Raw genomic sequence first — 25510 nt, forward strand, 5'->3', positions numbered from 1 at the left:
TGATAAGGTGGAGGGGCAGGTAGTGTAGATAGAGGAAACAGGGAGTCTGCAGGACTTGGATGGTTTTGGAGCGGGGGCAAATAAGTGACAGTTTAAATACAGTGCAGCAAAGTGTGTTGTCATGTACTTAGGGTAAAAATAAATAAAAACGTAGACCTTCTTCTAAATGGGGAGAGGATTCAGGAATCGGACGTACAAAGGGACTTGAGTGTGTGCGCGGGATTTCCAAAAGGCTAATTTGCAAGTTAAATCAGTAGTAAGGAAGGTAAATGAAATGTTGGCATTTACAGTGCCCTCCGTAATATTTGGGACAAAGACCCATCATTTATTTATTTGCCTCTGTACTCCACAATTTGAGATTTGTAATAGAAAAAAAATCACGTGTTAAAGTGCACATTGTCAGATTTTAATAAAGGCCATTTTTATACATTTTGGTTTCACCATGTGGAAATTACAGCTGTGCTTATACATAGTCCCCCCATTTCAGGGCACCATAATGTTTGGGACACATGGCTTCACAGGTGTTTATAATTGCTCAGGTGTGTTTAAATGCCACCTTAATGCAGGTATAAGAAAGCTCTCAGCACCTAGTCTTTCCTCAAGTCTTTCCATCAGCTTTCTGCAAAAATAGGACAGCCAGGTTACAGTTTGCCAAGAAGTACTTAAAAGAGCAACCACAGTTCTGGAACAAGGTCTTGTGGACAGATGAGACAAAGATTAACTTATATCAGAGTGATGGCAAGAGCAAAGTGTGGAGGAGAGAAAGAACTGCCCAAGATCCAAAGCATACCACCTCATCTGTGAAACATGGTGGTGGGGGTGTTATGGCCTGGGCATGTATGGCTGCTGAAGGTACTAGCTCACTTATCTTCATTGATACAACTGCTGATGGTAGTAGCATATTGAATTCTGAAGTGTATAGACACATCCTATCTGCCCAAGTTCAGACAAATGCCTCAAAACTCATTGGCCGGCAGTTCATTCTACAGCAAGACAATGATCCCAAACATACTGCTAATGCAACAAGGAGTTTTTCAAAGCTACAAAATGGTAAATTCTTGAGTGGCCAAGTCAATCACCTGATCTGAACCCAATTGAGCATGCCTTTTATATGCTGAAGAGAAAACGGAAAGAGACTAGCCCCCAAAACAAGCATAAGCTGAAGATGGCTGCAATACAGGCCTGGCAGAGCATCACCAGAGAAGACACCCAGCAACTGGTGATGTCCATGAATTGCAGACTTCAAGCAGTCATTGCATGCAAAGGATATGCAACAAAATACTAAACATGACCATTTTCATTTACATGACATTGCTGTGCCCCAAACATTATGGTGCCCTGAAATGGAGGGGGGGACGGGGGGACTATGTATAAACACTGCAGTAATTTCCACATGGTGAAACCAAAATGTATAAAAATGGCCTTTATTAAAATCTGACAATGTGCACTTTAACCACATGTGATATTTTTCTATTACAAATCTCAAACTGTGGAGTACAGATGCAAATAAATAAATGATGGGTCTTTGGCCCAAACATCATGGAGGGCATTGTATTTTGAGAGGACCAGAATATAGGAACAGATATAAAGAAAGCTGAAGCTTCATAAGATACTGATTAGACCGCATTTAGAGTATTGTGAGCAGTTTTGAGTCCTTTCTTTGAGGAGGAATGTGCTGGCATTGGACAAGATCCAGAGAAGGTTTACGAAATTGATCCCAGGAATGATTGGGTTAACATATGAGCGTCTGAAGGGACTGGGCCTGTACTCACTGGAGTTTAGATGGATGAGGGGTGAACCTCATTGGAACTTATCGAATAGTGAAAGGCCTGGATAGAGTGAATGTGGAGAGGATGTTACCACTGGTGGGAGAGTCTAGGGTCAGAGGCCATAACCTCAGAATTAAATTGTTGTACCTTTGTAAAGGAGGAGGAATTTCTTTAGTCAGAGGGTGGTGAATGTGGAATTCATTGCCACAGACGACCATGGAGGCAAAGTCATTTGTTATTTTAATGCGGAGATTGACAGATTTTTGATTAGTAAAGGTGTCAATGGTTATGGGGAGAAGGGGATTGAGAGGGAGAGATATATCAGCCATGACTGAATGGTTGAGTAGACTCGCTGGGCCAAATGGCATAATTCTGCTCCAATGACATCAAAACACTACATGGATTAATACCGAGCAAATAACCTTAGTTCTACTTATTTTCATTTCGTAAATCGAGATAAATCAAAACTTTAAGTTCAAAATTCAAACAGCTGCTCAAAACAATAGGATTCATTCAAAGGATAATGTTCTAGCAACGTAACTTGCCATGCTATGAAACGACATTGTGCTTTGAAATGTTTGAATTCCAAATGATTAATATCAGCAACATTCACTAATCATCCATTACATCAGTATTAACAAAGATAGAATATAATTTCAAGAATACAAATTAGCTATAACAGCTAACCCCATGTGAAAATGCTGGACATAACGGAAATAAGTTTATTTTGAAAATATATTCCATCCTTTTCAGTGTTAACACTGTCCCAACTTATACGGCCAGGGCTGACTGAGTATGTAATTTTCCAGGCAGAGTCCATTGTTGCTTTGTTGAACGTTTCATCTTTTAGTTAAGACCAGAACCTGGTTGGTTGATTAATACAAATAAACGCAGTGTGACGTATTTAGGTCATGAGGTCATAAGTGATAAGAGTGTGTGCAATTATAACATGCAAGGAAAACAGGCTGGGTATTATTTGTACAAGCTCCATTTTCGCACTATACACATCACTTCTTCCTGAGACAGAGGGTGCAAAAAAGATGAAAACCAGAAAGCTGAATTTTATCAACTTTTAATACTCAGTTTAGAATTTAATTTATTTACTCTATTTTCTGGAACTTGGGCCTTAAACTGGAAGACTAAATAGCAATTCCTTCTGAGAATGAATGTGCCGCTAAGACAGGGATTTGAATGTAAACAAGACACAAAATGCTGGAGTAACTCAGTGGGACAGGTAGTGCTTCTGGAGAGAGGAATCTCTCTTGAAAGCATCCAGAGTCTCCACCGCCCTCCGAGGCAGAGAATTCCACAGACTCACCACTCTCTGTGAGAAAAAGTGTTTCCTCGTCTCCGTTCTAAATGGCTTACTTCTTATTCTTAAACTGTGAGACCTGATTTTGGTCTCCCCCAACATCGGGAACATGTTTCCTGCCTCTGCCGTGTCCAAGGCCTTAACAATCTTATATGTTTCAATGAGATTCCCTCTCATCCTTCTAATGTATAAATAGATGTATTTAACCACACCTGGAGTATTGCGTACAGTTTTGGTCTCCTAATCTGAGGAAGGACATTCTTGCCATAGAGGGAGTACAGAGAGGGTTCACCAGACTGATTCCTGGGATGTCAGGACTTTCATATGAAGAAAGACTGGATAGACTCGGCTTGTATTCGCTAGAATTTAGAAGATTGAGGGGGGATCTTATAGAAACTTACAAAATTCAGTCTGAAGAAGGGTTTCGGCCCGAAACGTTGCCTATTTCCTTCGTTCCATAGATGCTGCTGCACCCACTGAGTTTCTCCAGCATTTTTGTGTACCTTCGATTTTCCAGCATATGCAGTTCCTTCTTGAACTAAATTCTTAAGGGGTTGGACAGGCTAGATGCAGGAAGATTGTTCCCGATGTTGGGGAAGTCCAGAACAAGGAGTCACAGTTTAAGGATAAAGGGGAAATCTTTTAGGACTGAGATGAGAAAAACATTTTTTACACAGAGTGATGAATCTCTGGAATTCTCTGCCACAGAATGTAGTTGAGGTCATTTCATTGGCTATATTTAAGAGGGTGTTAGATGTGGCCCTTGTGGCTAAAGGGATCAGGGGGTATGGAGAGAAGGCAGGGATGGGATACTGAGTTGGATGATCAGCCATGATCATATTCAATGGCTGGGGCAGGCCCAAAGGGCCGAATGGCCTACTCCTGCACCTATTTTCTATGTTTCTAATGATTTATATAATTGAGAGATAAATATTGGTCAGGACAGGAGAGGAACTCTTTACTCTTCTTTAAAATATTCAGCCAGAATCATTCTCCCAGGGTGAGAATGCCCAACATTAAAAGGCATGGGGGGAAAGTTTATTAGAGATGTGCGGGGCAAGTTTTATCCCCACACAGAGCAGTGCGGGCCTGGAACACAAACAGATGATGTAACTTAGCATCATGTTTGGCACAGACATTGTGGGGCCAAAGGCCTGTTCCTGTGCTGTACTGTTCTATGAAATAGTGTTGCGAGATCAAGGTCTACATGAGGGCATGGTTTTGGTTTAGCACCTTGTCCAAAACGATTTACAATGAAACATCTCTCAGTACTAGAATAGCAGCTTATAGACCTTTCTGTAAGGAGAGCAGTGAATGGATGCAAAGACTTCCCACTACTCTTTCATTCCTATCCTTTAATTGCACAGTATGTCTGAGCATGCCCATAACCCTCCACAGAATACGAGTGATAAAAACAAGCTGATTAGCTTTAGCAATTACTAGAACGGAGCAATTACATGGACCCTGCAAGAGCTAATTGGCAGCCAATGGCACACATACATAATTTCTACTAGTTTTCAGTGAGAGAGGGGACCAGCAGCACACGTTTCAATTCTACACTCATTTGCTGTGTGCAAATTAAAACAATTTGTTTTACTTCAACTTGAGCAAAAAGGTACAAGCTTAAGCTTACGAACTGGCCTTTGAAGGAATGTTCAAAGGCCAAAATCAGCAAATACCACAAACAAAATGAGAAGCAAGATCCATTAATGATTATATTTTCCTCTTGGTTCAGAACTGCCGAGTTTAAAAAACAGAACAATAATCCATTATAACAGATTTCTGGCTCAGTAATGTGTTTATCTGGAACTATCTAACCAAATACATGGTCTAAACAATCAAAGCAATGTGTAAACCTTCATTCATCAAGATCAATCTCAGGATCTGCTGAATTAAGCTTCTGTTCAGGTGAAACATTTGCTCTTGGGTAAGACATTAAACCGAGATCTCATATGGGCAACTGGATATAGGGAGCTCAACTCACTCCATAGAAGAGTTCATGGTTTACTCTTTACTCCAATGTTCTGTATAATTATCAGCCCCAATGACAATCACAAAGTAATTTTGATTTGCAAATCCTGGAACTTTTTCCGGCAGCTGTTCCTCTACACAATTATTACTTCCAGGAGGTAGGCACACTGTATTTCAAGTTCATACTTCTCAAATCACTAGCAGCCTTCAGAAGTAGCTTAGCAACACTGAAGGGTCCCGACCAGAAACGTCAGCTATTCATTTTCTCCAGAGATGTTGCCTGACCCATTGAATTACTCCAGCACTTTGTCTCTATCTTTAACAGCACCCGATTGCTCTACAAGGAGCCCAAAGGATGAACTTCTTCCTACGTAGTGATGATAATTTGATGTTTTAAATGGTTAATAGGTACAAACTTTTGAAGGGCTTTGGATTTGAAACCTAATCGCATTTCAATGTATTGTCGACTCTTTTCCATATTAATTAGTAACTAGGGAAGTGATTTCGTGTCATTCAAATTTTGACACCGCATCCATTTTAAAACCCAACATCCGTGCCCTTCGTGCGTTCACCACTTTTCACAGAAGTACGTAGGGCGAATATTGACCACAGAGTAAACTAGCGCCATCCGTGTCCATGGAATGACTGCAAGAGCTGAGTGAGCATTGCGGCATGCGTTGATCGACAGATAGCTTTCTCTGGCTGGAGTACACTTGCCTTCGCAACAATGGCGTCTCTTTCAACTAGGAAGATGCTGCTGCTCAGGGGAGATGGATCCAAAACCTCGAGTGCATGGGAAATGTCAACGTACATTTAAAAAAAAGGCAACATAACCACATCGAAGGTGTCAAACAACATACTCGGGCGTTTTTTAAATCGAGATTTCGCACCCTATGCTGCTTTCAACTAAGAATAAATGCGCGAAAGGGGAACGAACGCGGGTGTTAAAAAGAAGAAAAATAAAACGGCGCCTGGAAGCATCGGCGGACACACACGTGGTGGCCCCACTTTCGGTGTGAGGGTCAGAATGGAAGGTCTCTCACGGGGTGGGTGGGTGGGGGAGAGGGAGTCAGTCGGCTCCAAACACGCCAGGAGCCCGCCAAAAAAACATCCCAATGAAGTGCCAGAGCAAAGCTGCCCGAATACCACATAAACCTGGAACCGACATGAGGAGCAAGCAGCACGCAAAATGCCCGGGTCGTGAGGGAACACACACACACAAAATGCCCGAGGAACAAGACGGATTGCCTGGGTGGCGGCACACACACACACACACAAATTGCCTGGTAAATCTGCAGCCGGGAGACAATTAACTGGAGAAAGTACGTGTACATTCGTGGGGCGGCGAGAGGCCATGCTTAAAGTCTGTGATGATGGCGGGCAATCTGTCTAGTCAGGGCGAGGGAGGGAGTGATAATTATCGATATTGCTAACTCCAAGGGCGACATTTCTATTTTTTTCGACGCTGGATGTTTAATGTAACGAGTTTATCAGAACTTCCCTATTTAACGAGGCCGGTTGAACAGCTTTGACGGGAGACAGCCATGTCGTCTCTCGACCCCCCCTCCCCACCTACAAACCAAGCTGAAAGAAGCCTGGGAGCAAATTACACCCGGGCTGGCCAAAGGTAGAGAGAGGCACAATCAAAGATCCTATAGTATTTGGGCACAATATCCTGGAGTAACTCAGCAACTCGGGCAGCTGCTGGAGAACATGGACAGGCGACGTTTCTGGTCGTGAGTTGACACAAAATGCTGGAGTAAGTCAGCGGGACAGGCAACGTCTCTGGAGGGAACGTTAGGAATGGGTGACGTTTCGGGTCGAGACCCTTCCTCAGACTGATTGCAAAGGGAATTGGAAGCAAAACAAACTAAAAATAAAATAAAATAAAGAGATTGCATTAAATGGAAGCCAGCCCGGGGAGAGGAAGAGCCTTTCGACACTAGACATTAAACACGTGCGCGGCCCTACTCTGTCTGGCCTTATGTGAAGAACCTCGAATAGAAAGATGGTTCAACAAGAAGGCAAATTGGGACTCATTTTCACTCGGGGAGGGGGTTATTTTATTTTAAAATGAATACCCGGGGAAGGGCAAGTCCTGCGGGTCTGGATCCAGACCTGTTGCTGTCGCCCCGGGGCTGTTGCTCTCACTGTCTCCTCTCTCTCTCTCTCTGTACTTCCAACATTCAATCCCAGTTCTTTTTTTCCCCTCTGCCATCTTCACCTCTGCATATTAAGCCTTAAAAGGCAGAAAGAGAGGAGGGAGACCGCACCCTAAGCATGAGCTCTTTGCAATAGTTTAACGTTAACTTTGCACCGAGGGCCTTCCATCTCTAACCTAATAACCTTCTCCACGCACCCTGGAGCTTTTGCATTTGAAAGATAAATAAGATTTTTTTTTTTTAAATCACCACATATGTACACCAGCTTGCAGTGAAACGTTACAATGCAAGTAAGTAATGACAGGGTCTAGCCTCCAGCATGGAGGAACATTGCGGCGTGATTCATTCTCATTTTTTCGTTTTAAAAATATTAAAACTTGAACAGCGTTATATTTTACAACAGAACAATTTCACCACCACCACCATCTTTACTCTCCCATTCAATACCTTGGAATGGTCCGAAGGTCTCCCGATTCCTTGCACTTATCCTGCCGAGAAAACCACACTTCCAGCAGCTTCTCGGTCCCTTCGAAAAAGTGTGCACCGTTTTCCATCGTGAAACAAATCGCACGAAATGAAACAAAAAAAAAACTTTTTTTGGGGGGGGAATATTTTTTTTTCTCTTTTTTTCCTCTCTCCTCTTGTTTTAAAAAGCTTAATTAGAATAAGTTAGTTTCAATTGCTCTGTTTCAGTGGGGGTTGGGGGGGAGTTGGTGGTGCAGGACTGGGGAGTTCGATTTTAAGTGATTATTTCTCTTTTGCTTGGTTTTTTTTAAACTTAAGGCCAATCCCTTTTTTGACAGAGAATTGCTTTGAGCGACCGCTAGCTAATGTCGCCGGCCATGCTGTGAATAGCAGCGCTCCGTCCGCCAGCCCGTCCTTATATAGCTTCCCTCGCCACGCCCCCTCCCTTCCCCTCCCCTCCCCCACCACCGCCGGGGACGACGGCCACGCCCACCGTCGCCCCTGACGACCGGTCACGCCCCCCCCTCCCTTCCCCTCACGCCCCGGGACACAATGGGGGCGCCTGTGACGTCGGCCTCGCGGAAGAATGCCGCGCGCGCCACTCCCGCGAAAAAAAAACCCGTTGGGGAAGCGGTGGGGAGAAGAGAAACCGTCCGCAGCGCTGAACGGAGAGTATGGAAGGGGGGGGATAGAAACCGTCACACGGCGCTCAGCGGAGATTGAGGCATTGTGATGGGGGTAGAAGAAAAGAAACCGTCCACGCTGTTCTTCATGGGGGGGGGGGGAGAAGAAACAGTCCACGCTGTTTCACGGAAAGGGGAGCAGGAGGAAAAGAAACCGTCCACGGCGTTCAACGGAGAGTGGTGGGGGGTGGGGAGAAACCGTCCACGGCGCTCGTGCGGCGGGACCACGGACTGCCATCAAAACCACAATCAAACCACGAACGTTTCAGTCATTCACAGTTAAATAAATGATATTTTAATATATATATTTTTGAAAAGTGCAGTTTCCCGATCAGTCAATGCTTCCAGGACTATGTTGCAAGAAAGCGGGAACTTGATTTTGGATGACAGGAGGATCTTTGCAGGGTTATCGTTATTTCCATTGTTTTGCATCTGGTGAAATAGTTTTAAGGGCAGGAGAAGGAGAGAGACTCGGTCGCCTTTCTCGGTGGCCACAACTCGGTCGCCTTTCGCCCGCTCTACTTGGACTAACTGTCCCTATTTTTTGTTGTTGTTGAGCGGGGCACCGAGAAGAGCCTAGCCGTCCCCCGGTGCAGCGTCACGGGAGTTGTAGTTCCGGTGCTGACGGGGCCGCAGCGTCGGCGATGGCGGGCAGGTGGAATGGGGACTACAAGTCCCGGCGTGCCCGGCGGGTCGCCATTTGTAGGCTGCTGAACGTCAACACAGCAAACGCTCAGTAAATGTCGCCGTGTGAACTTGCTGGAAGAGACCAAAACACGACATGAGGAAACTAAAAAATATCTGACACCCGCTCCCTCCCCCCCCCCCCTTCTCTGCGGGGAACCCCTCTTCCCGAAGGCGTGAATTGTTTAAGCATCGATGGAGTGACAACCATGGATTACGATTTTAAAACGAAACTGGCGGCGGAGCGAGAGAAAGTAGAAGATCTGTTTGAATATGAAGGTTGCAAAGTGGGTCGTGGTACCTACGGTCATGTTTATAAAGCAAAGAGGAAAGATGGGTAAGGAACGAAAGCTGTTTTCCCCGGGATACTGATGTTGCTGCCGTTACAATAGTTTTCTTTATATAAAAACAAACCTATTTCTGGCTTGCTCGTTTCACGTGCTACACAGACCAGTGTTTGTTTCTGGTTTGTAACAGCCTGTGTTTACACTCTTCTACTATATGCTCGCTTGTTTCGGGCCAAGGACCACAGCCTTCATAACATTTATTTTGGAAACCGTATTTCTTTAGAGCACTGTTGTCACGATATAAAGTGATTTACTCGTGAGTTTTCCTATTGTTGTCTTGCCGACCGTCAGCCAGAGTTTGACATTTTAAACTTCCATCATCTCTTTGGAAATTATCGATTGAAAATGTGATCGCCACTTAAATTAACGTTCAGTTGTGTGTAAATGTAATTTATAAGGAATAGGAATACTCCGATTTCAAGAATTAAATGTTCCGATTTTTTTTCTGGAGGCACTACATTGCCAATTGTGAAACTGGCAAATGTTATCACAGCAGTGAAAATAGTTTGTATTTATTCAGGAATTAGTTTATAAATACATTCCAAAGCATGGTAACTGACCGGAACAGTGGCACAGAATTCCAGGGAAAGGTAGGCTAAAAGTGTTGTTAAAAAGCTGATGATATTTAGGGAACAAAATACGGAAGGTAGGGAAGGCATTTAAAGGTTCTTTTGGGAGAATGGAAAATAAAGATGCACTCAATGTCAGAGGCATATAACTGCAGAGGGTAATAAAGGACACAGATTTGTCAGTTAGTTTTGACAGTAGGTACAGTGTAATGTTTGGGACAAAGACCCATCGTTTATTTATTTGCCTCTGTACTCCACAATTTGTAATAGAAAAAATCACATGTGGTTTATATTTAGTCCCCCACCCTCCATATCAGGGCACCATAATGTTTAGGACCCAGCAATGTCATGTAACTGAAAGTAGTTATGTTTAGTATTTTGTTGCATATCCGTTGCATGCAATGACTGCTTGAAGTCTGCGATTCATGGACATCACCAGTTGCTGGGTGTCTTCTCTGGTGATGCTCTGCCAGGCCTGTATTGCAGCCATCTTCAGCTTATGCTTGTTTTGGGGGCTAGTCCCCTTCAGTTTTCTCTTCAGCATATAAAAGGCATGCTCAATTGGGTTCAAATCGGGTGATTGATTTGGCCACTCAAGAATTGACAATTTTTAGCTTTGAAAAACTCCTTTGTTGCTTTAGCAGTATGTTTGGGATCATTGTTTAAGAAGGAACTACAGATGCTGGAAAATTGAAGGTAGACAAAGATGCTGGAGAAACTCAGCGGGTGAGGCAGCGACTATGGAGCAAAGGAAATAGGCAACGTTTTGGGTCAAAACCCTTTTTCAGACCTGGGATCATTGTCTTGCTGCAGAATGAACCATCGGTGAATAAGTTTTGAGGCATTTGTTTGAACTTGAGCAAATTGGATGTGTCTATACACTTCAGAATTCATTATGCTACTACCATCAGCAGTCATATCATCAATTAAGATAAGTGAGTCAGTACCTTCAGCAGCCATACTTGCCCAGGCCAAAACACCCCCACCACCGTGTTTCACAGATGAGGTGGTGTGCTTTGGATCTTGGGCAGTTCATTCTCTCCTCCATACTTAATTCTTGCCATTACTCTGATATAAGTTAATCTTCGTCTCATCTGTCCACAAAACCTTTTTCCAAAACTGTGGTTGCTCTTTTAAGTACTTCTTTGCAAATTGTAACCCGGCCATCCAATTTTTGCGGCTAACCTGTGGTTTGCATCTTGCAGTGTAGCCTCTGTATTTCTGTTCATGAAGTCTTCTGCGGACAGTGGTCATTGACAAATCCACACCTGACTCCTGAAGAGTGTTTCTGATCTGCCGGACAGGTGTTTGGGGATTTTTCTTTATTATAGAGAGAATTATTCTGGTTTTCAGCTATGGAGGTCTTCCTTGGCCTGCCAGTCCCTTTGCGATTAAGAAGCTCACCAGTGCTCTCTTTCTTCTTAATGATGTTCCAAATAGTTGATTTTGGTAGGCCTAAGTTTTGGCTGATGCCTCTAACAGTTTTATTCTTGTTTCTCCGTCTCATAATGGCTTATTTGACTTTGATTGGCACAGCTTTGGTCCTCATGTTGATAAACAGCAATAAAAGTTTCCAAAGGTGATGGAAAGACTGGAGGGAAGACTAGGCACTGAGAGCTTTCTTATACCTGCATTAAGGAGGCAATTAAACACACCTGAGCAATTACAAACGCCTGTGAAGCCATGTGTCCCAAACATTATGGTGCCCTGAAATGAGGGGGAGGAACTATGTATAAATAAACACAGCTGTAATTTCCACATGGTGAAACCAAAATCTCTAAAAAAATCATTCATTCATCATCGTTGAAAACATTAACGACACAGTGGTGCTGGTTTCTGACGGGAACGGTGACGATGCATCACACTTCTCTGTCCAGGTTCAGGTCGGGAGGAGTTCCCCCCCGCCACGGGTACCATGTAATCCCATGCCAACTGCTCCACGGTCGGATAGTCGGCGACTAAATTGTCCTGCCCACCTGGTTTGCCAGGTGAGGAGGGGGCTGTGGACCCTCAGCAGGACCAAAAACAAGACAGGTCAAAGGGCGGATGAGCTCCTAGCGAGCCAACGGCCATCCACACTTCAATGGAAATCACGATCACTGTCGTACGTAGCATTGTAAGGAATGATGATAAAGCACACACACCAAAATCCTATACTTCCATAAAAATGGCCTTTCCTTTATTAAAATCTGACAATGTGCACTTTAACCACATGTGATTTTTTTCTATTACAAATCTCAAATTGTGGAGTACAAAGGCAAATAAATAAATGAGGGTCTTAGGAACGTTATGGAGGGCACTATAAGTGTATCAAGTTTTATTTATCTGAGTCCCACTTTTAATGTCATGTGATAGGAGCAGAATTAGGCCATTCGGCCCATCAAGTCTACTCTGCCATTCAATCATGGCTGATCTATCTCTCCCTCCTAACAGCATTCTCCTGCCTTCTCCCCATAACCCCTCACACATTCACCCAATCACAATCACAATAATACTTTATTAGCCAATTATGTTTTGCAACATAAGAGGAATTTAATTTGCCAAGTCAGTCATACAAATAAAAAGCAACGGAACGCACAAAACACATTTTAACATAAACATCCACCACAGTGACTCCTCCACATTCCTCACTGTGATGGAACGCGAAAAAAAGTTCAATCTCTTCCCTTTGCTCTCCCGCGGTCGGTCGGGGGCCTTGACGGGATGATCTTGACTTCCGTAGTTGGCGGTCGGGCCCTCCGCGTTGGGGCGATCAGCTGCTGCATTGGGAGGGATGTCAGCTACCCTATGCTGCACGATCGAACCATGCGTCGGGGCTTGTCGAACCTTTCCCGATGTTGGAGCTCCAGACATCCACGGCCTCTCCCGAGACGACGAGCTCCTGATGTAAATTCCGCAGGCCGCGGTTGGAGCGATCCCAGGCAAGGGATCGACTTCGATGTTGAGTCCAGGCCCCGCGGTGGGGCCCCAAGGTCAGTCCGAGGAGGCCTCCAGCTCCATCGATGGTAGGCCGCAGAGCGACCGGAAATGCAATCTGAAAATTAATCGCATCTCCGGCAAGGGAAGAAACAGAAAAAAAAGTTTCCCCCTCCCCCTCCCCCTACCCCACATAAAACAAACCGGAGAACATTTACACAGACTATTAACATACTAAAAATTTAAAAAAGACAAAAAAACACAGACTGTTGGCGGGGCTGCCAATCGTGCGCCTGGTGGTCACCTGTACTAATCAAGAATTTATCTATCTCTGCCTTAAAAATATCCATTGGCCTCCACAGCCATAGAATTCGACAGGTTCACCACCGCGACTAAAGAAATTCCTTCACATCTCCTTCCTAAAGGAATGTCCTTTAATTCTGAGGCTATGACCTCTAGTCCTTGACTCTCCCACCAGTGGAAACATCCTCTCCTCATCCACTCTATCCAAGCCTTTCAGTATTTGGTCCCCCACTCCTTCTTCTAAACTCCAGCGAGTACAAACCCAGCGCTGTCAAACACTTATGATATATGTCCTACATCATTGTTCTCTTGAATTAAGTTTTTTTAATGAGGTATTTTTGTTCTTTTCCCTTATAATTGGACAAAAACACATGTGAAGTCCTGCTTGGAAAATCATTTTTTCCAGTAGATAAAATTCTTGGGCAGCAGTAACTGTAATTGGTTCATAATTTCATCTTTCATTCATTTTTCTTTAAGAAGATTGTACTTGACGTTCTAAATCACATTAGTGCACTCCAATTCCTTTAGTAGTGGGATATGTTGGCCAGTTGAATGATGTGATACCTGGTAGATGATAATGCATTTTAATAAGATGACTTTTAAAAGTATGGAAAATACATAATATTGTGAGCACTTTATTACAAAAAGGGTAACAAAAATCCATGAACCGAACCAGGAATAAATCAAGTCATAGTCATTACAAATGGATCTTTGTACTTATAGGCTGACGAGGTCAAGATGGGAGATTGAAATATTGTTTCTTGGTTCTCATCATTGTTCACCATTTTTTGGGGGATAGTGAGTGTATTCAGTGAGAACAAAATGGGTTTGTAGTAAATTAACATGTTTAAACTCATAACTATGTCACATAGCTTATTAAAATAAGTTGAGCATGCTACTCTAACAACTGCCCTGGACAGGTACATGGAAACAATAAGGGGGATATGTGTCAAACACTGGCAAATGGGACCAGCTTAGTTGGGGCATCTTGGTCAGCATGGACGAGTTGGGCCGACGGGCTTGGTTCTGCACTGCATGACTATGACAGCTGGAGGGAGGAGCTTTTGACTCTATGACTATAAGAAGTGTTTTGATTATTTTACGTTTAGTTTCTTTGGCCTGTATACCTGAATAGATATTTTAAAGGGTCATGACTTACGAAAGAACTGATCTTTCGGCATTCTCTATGGAAAAATATTGATGTAGCACACGGGGCCATAACTGTGATGCCACAGAACCAAAGCACAATTAACAGCAAACGTTAACAATGGAATTTGAAAATTAAGGGTTAGCTGTGGATCACAGAGATGAGATAAGTGAGTTTTGTAAGATGGCGAAACTGAGGCTGGAGGCAATGGAAGAGAGATCTGCAAAGGAAATGATGTCAGTGATTGACAGAGAAATGATTGTTTTAATCGATGGGATTGTATCCCCAAAGTGCGGTATGAAGAGGTCAACAGCATTCCATCTAAACAACAAGGAAGCTAAGCGAGAGCTAGCTATCTTCATTAAGAATAGGCGCTTGGACTTCCAACAAACACCCACTTACCTCGGCTGGACAGGTCACTTACATTTTGTCAACACCTGGCTGATCGCCGCGACAAGGTCATGGCACGTTGCGGTCTCATCCGACACCTGGCGGGAACAAGTTGGGGAGCCAGTCCATCAACTCTTCGCACCTCTGCCTTAGCTCTTGTGTATGCTCCAGCTGAGTACTGTGCACCCGTATGGAGTAGAAGCAGACATACTAGCCTGGTAGACACGAGCCTGAACAGCACCTTGCAAACCATCACTGGGTGCCTTCAACCTACTCCAGTCGAGCAGCTCCCTATACTTGCAGGTATTCCGCCTGCAGGGATCCGAAGGCAAGCAGCAACTCTGGCACTATCTCGTCGTGCCATGGACCCAGATCACCTCCTCCATCAGGCTATCAGCAGAGAGCAGAGGCCACCCCGACTGAAGTCCCGTCACCCCTTTGCTCCACATGGAAAACAACTCCTAGCATCCATCCAGCCAACTGAGACAAAAGCACACTGGATAGCCACCAAGTGGTCACAGGAGTGGAAGGCAACCTCATCTCCATTACACAGCTACATCTCTTCACCAGATAAAAGCTGTCCAGGGTCTGACCTCCCCAGAGGAGCATGGGTGAAGCTCAACAGACTTGGTACTGGAGTTGGGCGTTTCAATGCCAGCGTGTGGAGATGGGGGCTCCCTCCGCCAGAGCCCAGCCTGTGAATGCGGAGCAGAACAACAGACAGCCAACCATGTCATCTCTGGGTGCCCGCTCTACCACCCACCAAATGGAGCTGTGTCAGGGCCTGGCAGATATTGACGCCAACAGAGACAACAACCTGGCTGCTCAACACCCACCCGGCTTGAGATCTAACTATTCCTTTGGTTTATTTATGTTTTATTCGCAAGAAGAAGAGGTCATGTGATAGCAGCAGAATTGGGCCATTCAGCCCATCAAGTCTACTCCGCCATAAGAGAATTGGCTTTTAATCTCTGCAAGGACATGGTTGGTTTAGGAAACAACAAAGATAACATTGCAGCAAGTTTAATTACATGGTCCTCAGTGAATGGGATGCTACCGTCATTGGAAAAGTGGAACTCTGTAGGAAGGAACTGCAGATGCTGGTTTACAACGAAAATAGACACAAAATGCTGGAGTAACTCAGCGTGACAGGCAGCAGCTCTGAGGAAGAGGAATGGGTGATGTTTCATGTCAATACCCTTCTTCAGACTGCGAGTCAGGGGAGAGGGAGTCTAGAGATATGGAAGGGTAAGGTGAAAATGACAAATCAAAGCAGACGATGATAAGGAAATGTAGAATGGTTCATTGTTAGCTTAAGAAAGGGTGACAAGGAGGCGTACAATCAATAAGATTGATCAGAAGGACAGTGAAACTTGGCTGGGAAGTGGAAATGCTGAATGTTGCATCAGACGTTAGCAAGGAAGATAGGGCAGGAGGCCAGTGATAGGGACACAGATGGATTGGAAATTCTGAAAAGAAGGTGAAGCTTTTGGCCGGTGATGTGGCTGCAGGGCTTGAAACTTATTGAAATGGTTGAAGCTAAGACTTCTGCTGTGAGCAAATCAGTTGACGTCATAGTGGGGAAGGTTGGAAGTTTTAGTGAAAACATGACAAGGATCTGGCTTGGAGATACAAGGAAGTACAAATGATGGAATCTTGAACAAAACACAAAGTCCTGGAGAAAGTCGGTGGGCCAGGTACCATTTGTAGAGGGAATGGATAGGCAACATTTCTGGTCAGGACCTTTCTTCAGAATATGGCTTGGTAAGAGAGATCGGGCCACAGGAAAGTGAAGTGAAGTGAAGAAATGATCCATGCACACGCTGCTTCAACCTTCTCCCTAGAATCCACAAGCAGGACTTTTCTCAATCTGGAATGTCCAACTGCTGATGAAGCTTAGACAATAGACATTAGGTGCAGGACTGGGCTATTTAGCCCTTCGAGCCAGCACCACCATTCAATATGATCATGGCTGATCATCCACAATCAGTACCCCGTTCCTGCCTTCGCCACATAGGCTGTGTACTCTCTCCTCTACTCCCTCTATACCAACGACTGCACCTCCACAGACACCTCTGTCAAGCTTCTCAAGTTTGTGGACGACACAACCCAGATTTGACTGATCCAGGATGGGGAGGAATCTGCCAACAGACAGGAAGTGTCACAGCTGGCGTCCTGGTGCCATAGCAACAACCTATAGCTCAATGCTGTTAAGACAGTAGAATTGATTGTAGACTTTAGGAGAGCTCCCCCTCCCCTCACCCCACTCACCATCAACAACACCACAGTCACATCTGTGGAGTCTTTTAAGTTCCTGGGAACCATCATCTCCAAGGACCTTAAGTGGGGGGCTACCATCGACTCCACAGTGAAAAAGGCACAACAGAGGATGTACTTCCTGCGGCAGCTGAGGAAGCACAATCTGCCACAGGCAATGATGGTCCAATTCTACACGGCCATCGTAGAGTCTGTTCTCACCTTCTCCATCATGAGAGAAGGTTTGGCTCAGCCACCAAGCACGACACCTGGAGGCTGCAACAAATCATCCGATCAGCAGAGAAGGTTATTGGCTGCAACCTTCCCTCCATTGATGAACTGTACACTGCAAGGGCCAGGAAGCGAGCGGGCAAGATCATCCCTTGACCCCTCTCACCCTGGCCACAAACTCTTTGGATCACTTCCCTCTGGAAGGCGACTCCAGACTGTCAAAGCTGCCACAGCCAGATATAAAAACGGTTTTTATCCATGAGTAGTTGCTCTACTCAATAACCAAAAATCTGTAGCCTCCCTTTGATCTGGTATTTTGTTGGTTCACATGCTTGATCAATGGTGTTTTATCATTAATGTCTTATTAATATTAATGTTTAGTGTTTTCTGAGTCATTCGTAACTGTCACTGAATGTCAAGTTGTTACTTATGGGTGGAGCACCAAAGCAAAATCCTTGTATGTGAATACTTGGCCAATAAACTTACTTGTGTTCTTCCAAACCAAAAAGGTGATTTAGATGAAGAATGTACTCAAGACAACTTTTACAAAGAGCGAGTTGCTGCAGCTGGAAAGAGCTATCAAGAATGTGCAAATACTGGTGCATAAGATTAAGGATGGATTGGAAAAAGTGGAACAAATAATGATTCAAGAATTGCTAAATATTTTGAAGATATCCGTAATCAGTGGCAAATTCAAGCTATGTGGAGATGGATTTCAAGTTGAAATCCACGTGGAATAAATCTGAATCGGAGACATTTACTGAGTAAAATGAAATGACGCTGTAAAACCCTCAACAACTTCTCTTTTGACTGTAGACTTTAGGAGAGCTCCCCCTCCCCATGTCACTTTCACCCTCAAATTCTCTCACTTTCATCGAATCCAAATGGCACTGTAAGCACATTTCAGTAGATTCTCGATCAAAGATGAACAGAGAAGCAGGCCATCAGTGAAAGAGATGGATGGGAAACACAGGAAATACATGTTCTGCCCAGAGTACCTTTCTATACATGGAACAACACAGCACGGGAAGTGACCTTTCTGCCCACAATATCGGTGCCGAACACGATGCCAAGACCGACTCTTATCTGCCTGCACCTAATCCATATCCTTCCATTCCCTGCATATTCATGTGCCTATCCAAAAGTCTCTTCAGTGCCACTATCGTATCTGCCTCCACCGCCTCCCTCAGCAGCACTCACCATCCTCTGTGTAAAAAAAAAAACTTGCCCTGCACCTTTCCTTTAAAATCTGCCTATCTCACCATCTGTAGCAGATGCTCACCTGGTTCCTCTCCTCTTCTTTCCTTTTCTCCAGGACCTCCACAGTCTCTTTCTATGTTAATCCACAAACTAGATGTGCTTCTTTCAAGTTGGTGTCCTGCATTCACCGCTCACACGCAGTCTGAAGGAGGGTCCTGACCAGAAAAAAATGCCTGTCGACTTCCTTCCCCAGATGCTGCCTGACCCACTGAGTAACTCAAGATTCCAGCATCTGTGGATCTTTGTGTCTCCATTTCATTGCTTACAATTCGGCTGGTTTCCTCTACACTGGGAGGAACAAACACTTCCACTGAGTCTGCAACCAAGATCTGAGCGTTCAGTCATTTGGAACTTTAATTTAATGTGTTTCTCCCATTCTAACCTATCTATTGTTGGCTTTCTACACCATTCCACCCAAGGTCAATGTATGCTCATTGAATAACACCTCATCTTCTAACTAGACACATTATATTCTTCATTGTGGAAAAAAAATTAAGGTACACAGTCAGCATTTTTGGCAATTTTATGGACTATGCATTCTACATTACTCGTATAATTTTAGATAATTATATTACATTTACACCTACTCCATGTCAATCAGCTTCTTTGACCTTGCATATTCCTTTTTTTATCATTTTTAATCTCTTCTGTCTTCCACAGGTATTGCACCTTCCACTGAGTTCTTTCGTCTCCTCCCCTTTCTCTGAATTTTATAATTTAATTATTATCGAAATATTCCCAGTGTTGATGAAAGATCATTAACCTGAAATATAAATCCTCTTTCCCTGGCTGCAGAAACTGCCCAATAGCTTTTGCAGTTTTTATTTAACATTTCCAGCATCTGCAACATTTTTATTTTGTGGTATATAGTATGTTTGTGTTGGAACACTGTCAATAACTGTCTCACATGAGCACCATGCTAACATGTGTTCCTCTTCTTTTTGTATAGAGATCTCCCAAGATGATGTAGGCGAGACCAGAAACTAGCAGAAAGTCTTTCTTTCTTTCTTTCTTACCCCTGATCTCACACACACACACACGCAGATATATTAACTTGCAGTGGCGGAGTATAGCATTCAGGATCAGGAGGGGAGCCTAGCTGAAACATGAAGCACGTGACAAGATCAAAAAAGAATGTCGCAGCAGTAGGGCAAAAACCAACCCCAGATGCATTTTGGACAGACACGAAAGACTGGAGTCACTCAGCGGGTCAGGCAGCATCTCCGGAGAAAAGGAATAGGTGACGTTTCGTGTTGAGACCCTTCTTCAGACTGAGAGTCTGGGGAAAGGGGAACACTGCACTTTTACTACTACAAGGATCATTGTCTTAAGGCCCCATTAAAGACAAATGATTAATAGGCAGCACTGCAGGAAACGTGATGCGTCCAGCATGAATGTGAGAGATTATGAAGTGGATTCTCACTTTGTCACCAGTGTAGCAATCATGAGGTGTGCAGAAATTTGCATTTAATCATAGAATGGTGACAACTGCATAACTTCTCACGGTCAGGTATTCAAAAAGGATGGTCATGTGCCATGAATTCAACTTGTAGGTTTTGAGACAGTCACTTGCATTATTGGGCATCTTAAGGGAATGATTTCTAGAACCTTGGTGGTGGAATTTATGACAAAAATTATTAATTGTCCCTAGTGTGTAGGATAGTGTTAGTATGTGGGAGATCGCTGATCGGCGTAGACCCGGTGGGCTGTTTCCTCCCTTTATCTCTAAAGTAATTTCTAAACTGAGGAATGGGAAGCTCGTTTGTAGTTGTGGCATTTTTGAAATGTGTTAGCATGTCGGTGGTTTCTGGAAAAACTGGAGACAGGTGAAAGTTTGTGCTATTGCGTACCAAAATCCTGTTTTTGGCGAATTATTTCAAATGACTTTTTGTGCAAAGGTTCTGCAAATTGTGGGAGCCGTGAGGTTATGTGTTCTATGGAGTTATTTGACAAATGTAACCTCAAGCTTTTGAATGAATGAATAAATAAGTTTATTGGCCAAGTATGTACACATACAAGGAGTTTGCCTTGGTGCTCCGCTCGCAAGTAACAACACGAAAGTAACAATTAAGAATGACACATAAAACATTAAACATTAATAATAAAACATTACACTTTAAACATGTGAATGAAATAAAATACCAGAGCAAAAGCAGGCTGCAGACGTTTGGTTATTGAGTAGAGCTACTACTCGTGGGGAAATTTTTTTTTTTATGTCTGGCTGTGGCGGCTTTGATTAACAATTGTCAAATATTTGGTATATGGATTGTGAAGCTTGCTGCTACTTTAGACTATCTCATCGAATTATATGTGGGTGGCACCTTAAGTGATGTAAAACTCATATCTGAAATAAAACTATAGATAATTTTCAGAAGACTTATTTTCTCGGTTGCATTTATCTGCACTTTGCATTTTCTCACACACGTGCAAAATACATTTTGAGCAATATGATTTTATTAAAAATTCCATTGACAATAATTTTGAAAAGGAACAATTTCACACAAATTAATTTCACACATATTATAAAAAATGTTATTAAGAGAATCTTGGTTTATGCAGTAGTGCAACTTTGCTGCAGCTGATCAGGTGATTCTAAACTTGTTAATGATCACCTGACCAAACTGAAACTACCTGTTATATATAAAGAAATAATCTGAACTGTGGATAGAACTTCAACATCATATGACAATAGGACATTACCCAACGTAATGTATCAGCCATAAATTACACTTTCTATAATCTCCATTTTTGGTTTCTCAGAAATTGGCCAGGTAACCAGATCAAACTTTAACAAAAATGCAAATGTTTCAAATTCATAAACTTTTCCATGAAGTATAATAGTAAGATTAAACGAGTACTTACCAGTACGAAGTTTGATCTGTATTTTATGAGGAGTTACGATGAGGGATTACGTGAAGAACCCACCCAGCGCGCAGGCGCGGCATACTTCCAAGCAGCGGTGTGGAATCACAGATAGACACTAGTTGAAGTAAAGATAGTGAAGACCAACGAGACATTAGTCCGAATTTGATCTATATAATGAGGGTGGGAGCGGAGGGCACGTAATCCCTCATCGTAACTCCTCATAAAATACAGATCAAACTTCGTACTGGTAAGTACTCGTTTAATCTTACTATTTTACTTCGGAGTCACGTGAGTGACTACGTGAAGACTTCAAAGGTCTGTGATTTCAAACCGTGTAACAGTTATATCACTCACTGCCGAAAGATCTTCGAGGGAGGAAGTGGTAGCTAGAGACCAACAAGTTTGTTTAGTTATAAAAGAAATATTTATTAACTATAACAAAAAACAAAATAGCTCCCATGGGCTTTAAATCATAACTTTGCGGTTTTTAAAACGGTATCCGCAAAGACGTCCTGTTCCATCAGCGGTTTGTTGTAAAATCGTTGGAATGTCGATTCCCTTGACCATCCCGCTGCTCTGAGGATGTGGTCGAGGGGAACCTGCATCCTATCCGCCGCTGAGGTGGACGCTGCCCTGGTTGAATGGGATTTAAAAACATTTGTGTTAATCCCTGCCATGCTGAGGACCTGTTTCAACCATCTGGATAATGTTTGGCTGGTTACCCGTCCAAAAGGCTTTCTGTGGCTAACCCATAAGGCTTTCTCTCTCCCTCTTAGCGTTTGGGTTGTGTCTAGGTAATGATGAAGGTGGGTCACCACACACAGCCTAGGTCTGGAGGGTAAGCCCGGAAGATCAACGGGGAGTTTGATGTACCTGGTCTACTTTGTTTTACCAACCCCGGCATGGTGAAAGTAATGGTATCTGGGGTGGTCACCATGTAGTTCAGATTAAGCTGATGGAGCGACTGAACCCTTTGAGCTGAGACAAGCGCCATGAGCATGAGGGTTTTGTAAGTGGCCTGTTCCAGGCTCAGGGATCCCACCGGAGGCCAACCTCGAAGGTGTGTGAGAACTACACTCACATCCCACATGTGAGTGTATCTAGGTGTAGGGGGTTTGGTATTAAAGATCCCCTTAAGGAGTCTGATGACTAGAGGGTGGGATCCCACACTATGCTGTTCTATCGGCATGAGGTATGCGGACAGTGCGCTCCGAGCCGTATTGATGGCACTGTAGCTCATCTTGAGGTCATGGTGCAGGTGGGCCAGGAACTCCAGCACATCCGAGATCGAAGTCGTCGTGTAGGATGTCCCTGCGTCCAGACAGTACTGTTCCCATTTCCTGATGAAGGTCAGGTACTGTTTCTTGGTGGAAACTCGCAGGGATGCCGACATGGTGGTGATTGTTCTGTCTGATAACCCCAATCCCCGGTAAGGCCTGTTCAAAATCTGGAAACCAGGAGTTTCAATTTTTGGTGGCATGGATGGCTAATGCCAGTTACCGGGTGAGTCAATAATTGGGGGTGGTGTTGAAGGACCATTGGTGTCTCTACCACCATGTCGTGGAACATTGGGAACCATGGTTGGGTAGGCCAGTCGGGCACGACCAGAATGCCAGAGGCTGAGTCTGCCTGAATTTTCTGGAGTACCCGACTGATGAGGCAGAAGGGAGGGAAAGCATAGAAAAAGAAATTTCCCCAGTCCAGCGTGAAGGCATCTACCGCTGCTGCCTCTGGGTCTGGTTCCCAAGCCACATACATGGGTAGTTGGTGATTTAACCTAGACGCAAACAAATCTATATCTGGCGTACCATATTGCTTGATAATTTTAGCAAATAATTTTGGGTCCAACATCCATTCGATGTTGTCGTTGAATTTTCGTGACCTGGTGTCCGCCACTAAATTTAGTTTGCCTGGTAAATAGGCAGCTGATAGCCAAATATGTCTCTCGACACACCATTGCCAGATTATAGCAGTTAATTTGTCGCATGATACTGATTTAATGCCACCCATGTGCTGGATATAAGATACTGCCGTAGTGTTGTCGATCATAATTCTAACATGCACGTGTCGCATACCAGATGCATATGCTTTTAGCCCATAAAAGGCGGCGAGCATTTCCAAAAAGTTAATGCCCAGTGATTGTAGTAGCGATGCCTCTGAGTTAGTCCATCTGCCACCTGTGCTGTCTTTGGAGTTAGTAGCTCCCCAGCCTAAAGCACTGGCATCCGTTGCAATGGTTATGTTAGGATTGGTTACGGTGATAGGACTGTGACTGTGCCAAATATTGTCAACCCACCACTGAAGTTCTGATTTGGCTTCAGCGGGTAAATCCATTTTGCGATCATAATGCCCCCTATGAAGGCGTAATGCATGAGTCCTTGCTCTTTGTAAATTTTGATAATGCAAGGGCCCATGTTGGGCAGCCGGAAATGCTGCTACTATAGAGCCAATAACTCTGGCTACATGCCGTATTCTAGGTTGTGGTGTGGCAATTAAATGGCTACAAGCTTCAATGAGTGAAACTGTTTTGTTTCTGGGCAGAGTGACAGTCATGTGAATCGTGTCAATAGTGAAGCCTAAGTAATCCATGTTAGTAGTAGGCTCCAATATTGATTTATCTGGGTGGAGGATAAAACCCAAAGTTTCAAGGAGTTGTTTAGTGGCTAACACTCCTGCGACAGCTTGTTCCCGTGTTCTTCCTAATATGAGAACATCGTCCAGATAGGCCACTACTAAATGTTTTAGTTCTCTCAATTTCTTCATGGCCACTTTAAGAATTTTCGTAAATAGTCTGGGAGCTGTCGTTAAACCATTGGGCAAAGCTCGGTACTGCCATAGCTGGCCCCCTCCAGATAAATTTCAGATATTTAAAGTAATCTTTATGAATGGGTACCAAATAGTAAGCATCTTTGATATCTATGCTTGCCATGTAGTATCCCTTGGAGATCAGTTGTCTGGCAGTGACAAATGTCTCCATTTTGAAATGTTGATACTCAACAGACTGATTGAGTGATGTCAGATCAATAATAATGCGACATCCACCATCTTTTTTGGTTTTGAGAAAAATATTTGATACAAATTCTTGCGGCTCGTGTGTGGTCATTTCTATGATGCCTTTAGCCACGAGCCGATCAAGTTCAGCTTGTCCTTCTACCTTCTCAACTGCCGAGGGAAGGAACACCCTTTGGGGCATGTGCTGAACTGGCGGTTCTACGCCTGGTTTGAATTCAATCTTGTATCCACTAATACTGTTGAGTATAAACTGATTGTTAGTAAGGGAGCACCAAACATGCTTGAAGAACCTCAAACGTCCCCCTGTTAATACTACACCCTTTGTCTGTGTATGTTGACAGGAACCAGACCCACCTACCTCCATGTTCACTTGTGGGGTCGTTTCCGGTGGGTCTGGCCCAAGGTTGTCCGTGTTGGTGCTGCGGTGGGGCGGCGCATCTTCCCACGGCTCCGCCCTGGGCCCCGCTCTAAAAAAGAGCACTGGGGGTAGTGGGAGGCGGTCACCAGGCTTTCACCAGCTCGGTATCTGCTGGTGGCTGCCGAGGCGTGCGGCCAACTGGGTGTCTTCGCCCTGCTCGGTCCTGGCCCTGCCCTCATGAGGCCTACTGGTTTTGCCGCCTCTTCCAACTCCTTGAGCCTTTTGGCCAGATCCGCACCAAATAGCAGCGCCTGTCGTTCGGGCGCTGGAGCTTTACAGAGGCCGGCATATGTTGGGTTGAGGGCAGGCCTGATGTTGTCCCGCCGTAGGTTGTTTAGCTCATACGTGGTGCTGCACATCAGTGCGAGGGCATCCTGCTGGGGTATGGTCAAGTCTTCATCCCCAACGGACCGAGCAAAGGCGGTGACGGCTGCTGAGTGGAGCTTCAGGACTCGCTGCATTTTGACCTCCTGAGCCCTTATGTGCTGCCCCAGCTGGTTCCAGATCTGCCCATTTACCGTCTTGACCCTCAGCGCCTCGCAATTTTCGGGCGCGATGTAGTTGTCAAGGGCCTGCTGGACAGCCTTGTCCTGCAGCGGGTTGTTGGACAGCCTGTTTATAGTTGCCGCCATTCTGGGTGGCAACACCATCCCAGTTGTTGGTGGTGCCGCATATCGGCCCACTACACCCAGTAGCTCTTCTTCCGGCACGCCCGGCATGCTGACGATATCCTCCGCCTGCCCTTGGGAT

At 44.3% G+C, this 25510-nt stretch overlaps 2 protein-coding genes across 7 annotated transcripts in view; one reads left to right on the plus strand and one right to left on the minus strand.

The window, feature by feature from the left end:
- amd1 (adenosylmethionine decarboxylase 1) overlaps positions 1-8087 on the minus strand; it is a 61183-nt gene extending 53096 nt beyond the window's left edge. For 3 of the 6 annotated variants that reach the window (XM_055665336.1, XM_055665335.1, XM_055665334.1), the window contains exon 1: positions 7662-8087. In XM_055665336.1, the coding sequence (XP_055521311.1) occupies positions 7662-7768 (107 nt within the window). In that variant the 5' untranslated portion in view covers positions 7769-8087. The remainder of the gene's footprint in view (positions 1-7661) is intronic. The other 3 variants (XM_055665338.1, XM_055665337.1, XM_055665339.1) reach the window with 1 other exon arrangement.
- A 440-nt stretch (positions 8088-8527) lies between these two features.
- Positions 8528-25510, plus strand: part of cdk19 (cyclin-dependent kinase 19) — a gene marked incomplete at its 3' end in the record, with an annotated part of 215960 nt that continues 198977 nt past the window's right edge. The window contains exon 1 of the mRNA XM_055665333.1: positions 8528-9383. Coding sequence (XP_055521308.1) covers positions 9256-9383 — 128 coding nt within the window. The remainder of the gene's footprint in view (positions 9384-25510) is intronic.

The sequence above is a fragment of the Leucoraja erinacea genome, unplaced genomic scaffold (genome assembly GCF_028641065.1).
Source record: "Leucoraja erinacea ecotype New England unplaced genomic scaffold, Leri_hhj_1 Leri_117S, whole genome shotgun sequence".
In the NCBI taxonomy this organism is placed as follows: domain Eukaryota; kingdom Metazoa; phylum Chordata; class Chondrichthyes; order Rajiformes; family Rajidae; genus Leucoraja; species Leucoraja erinaceus.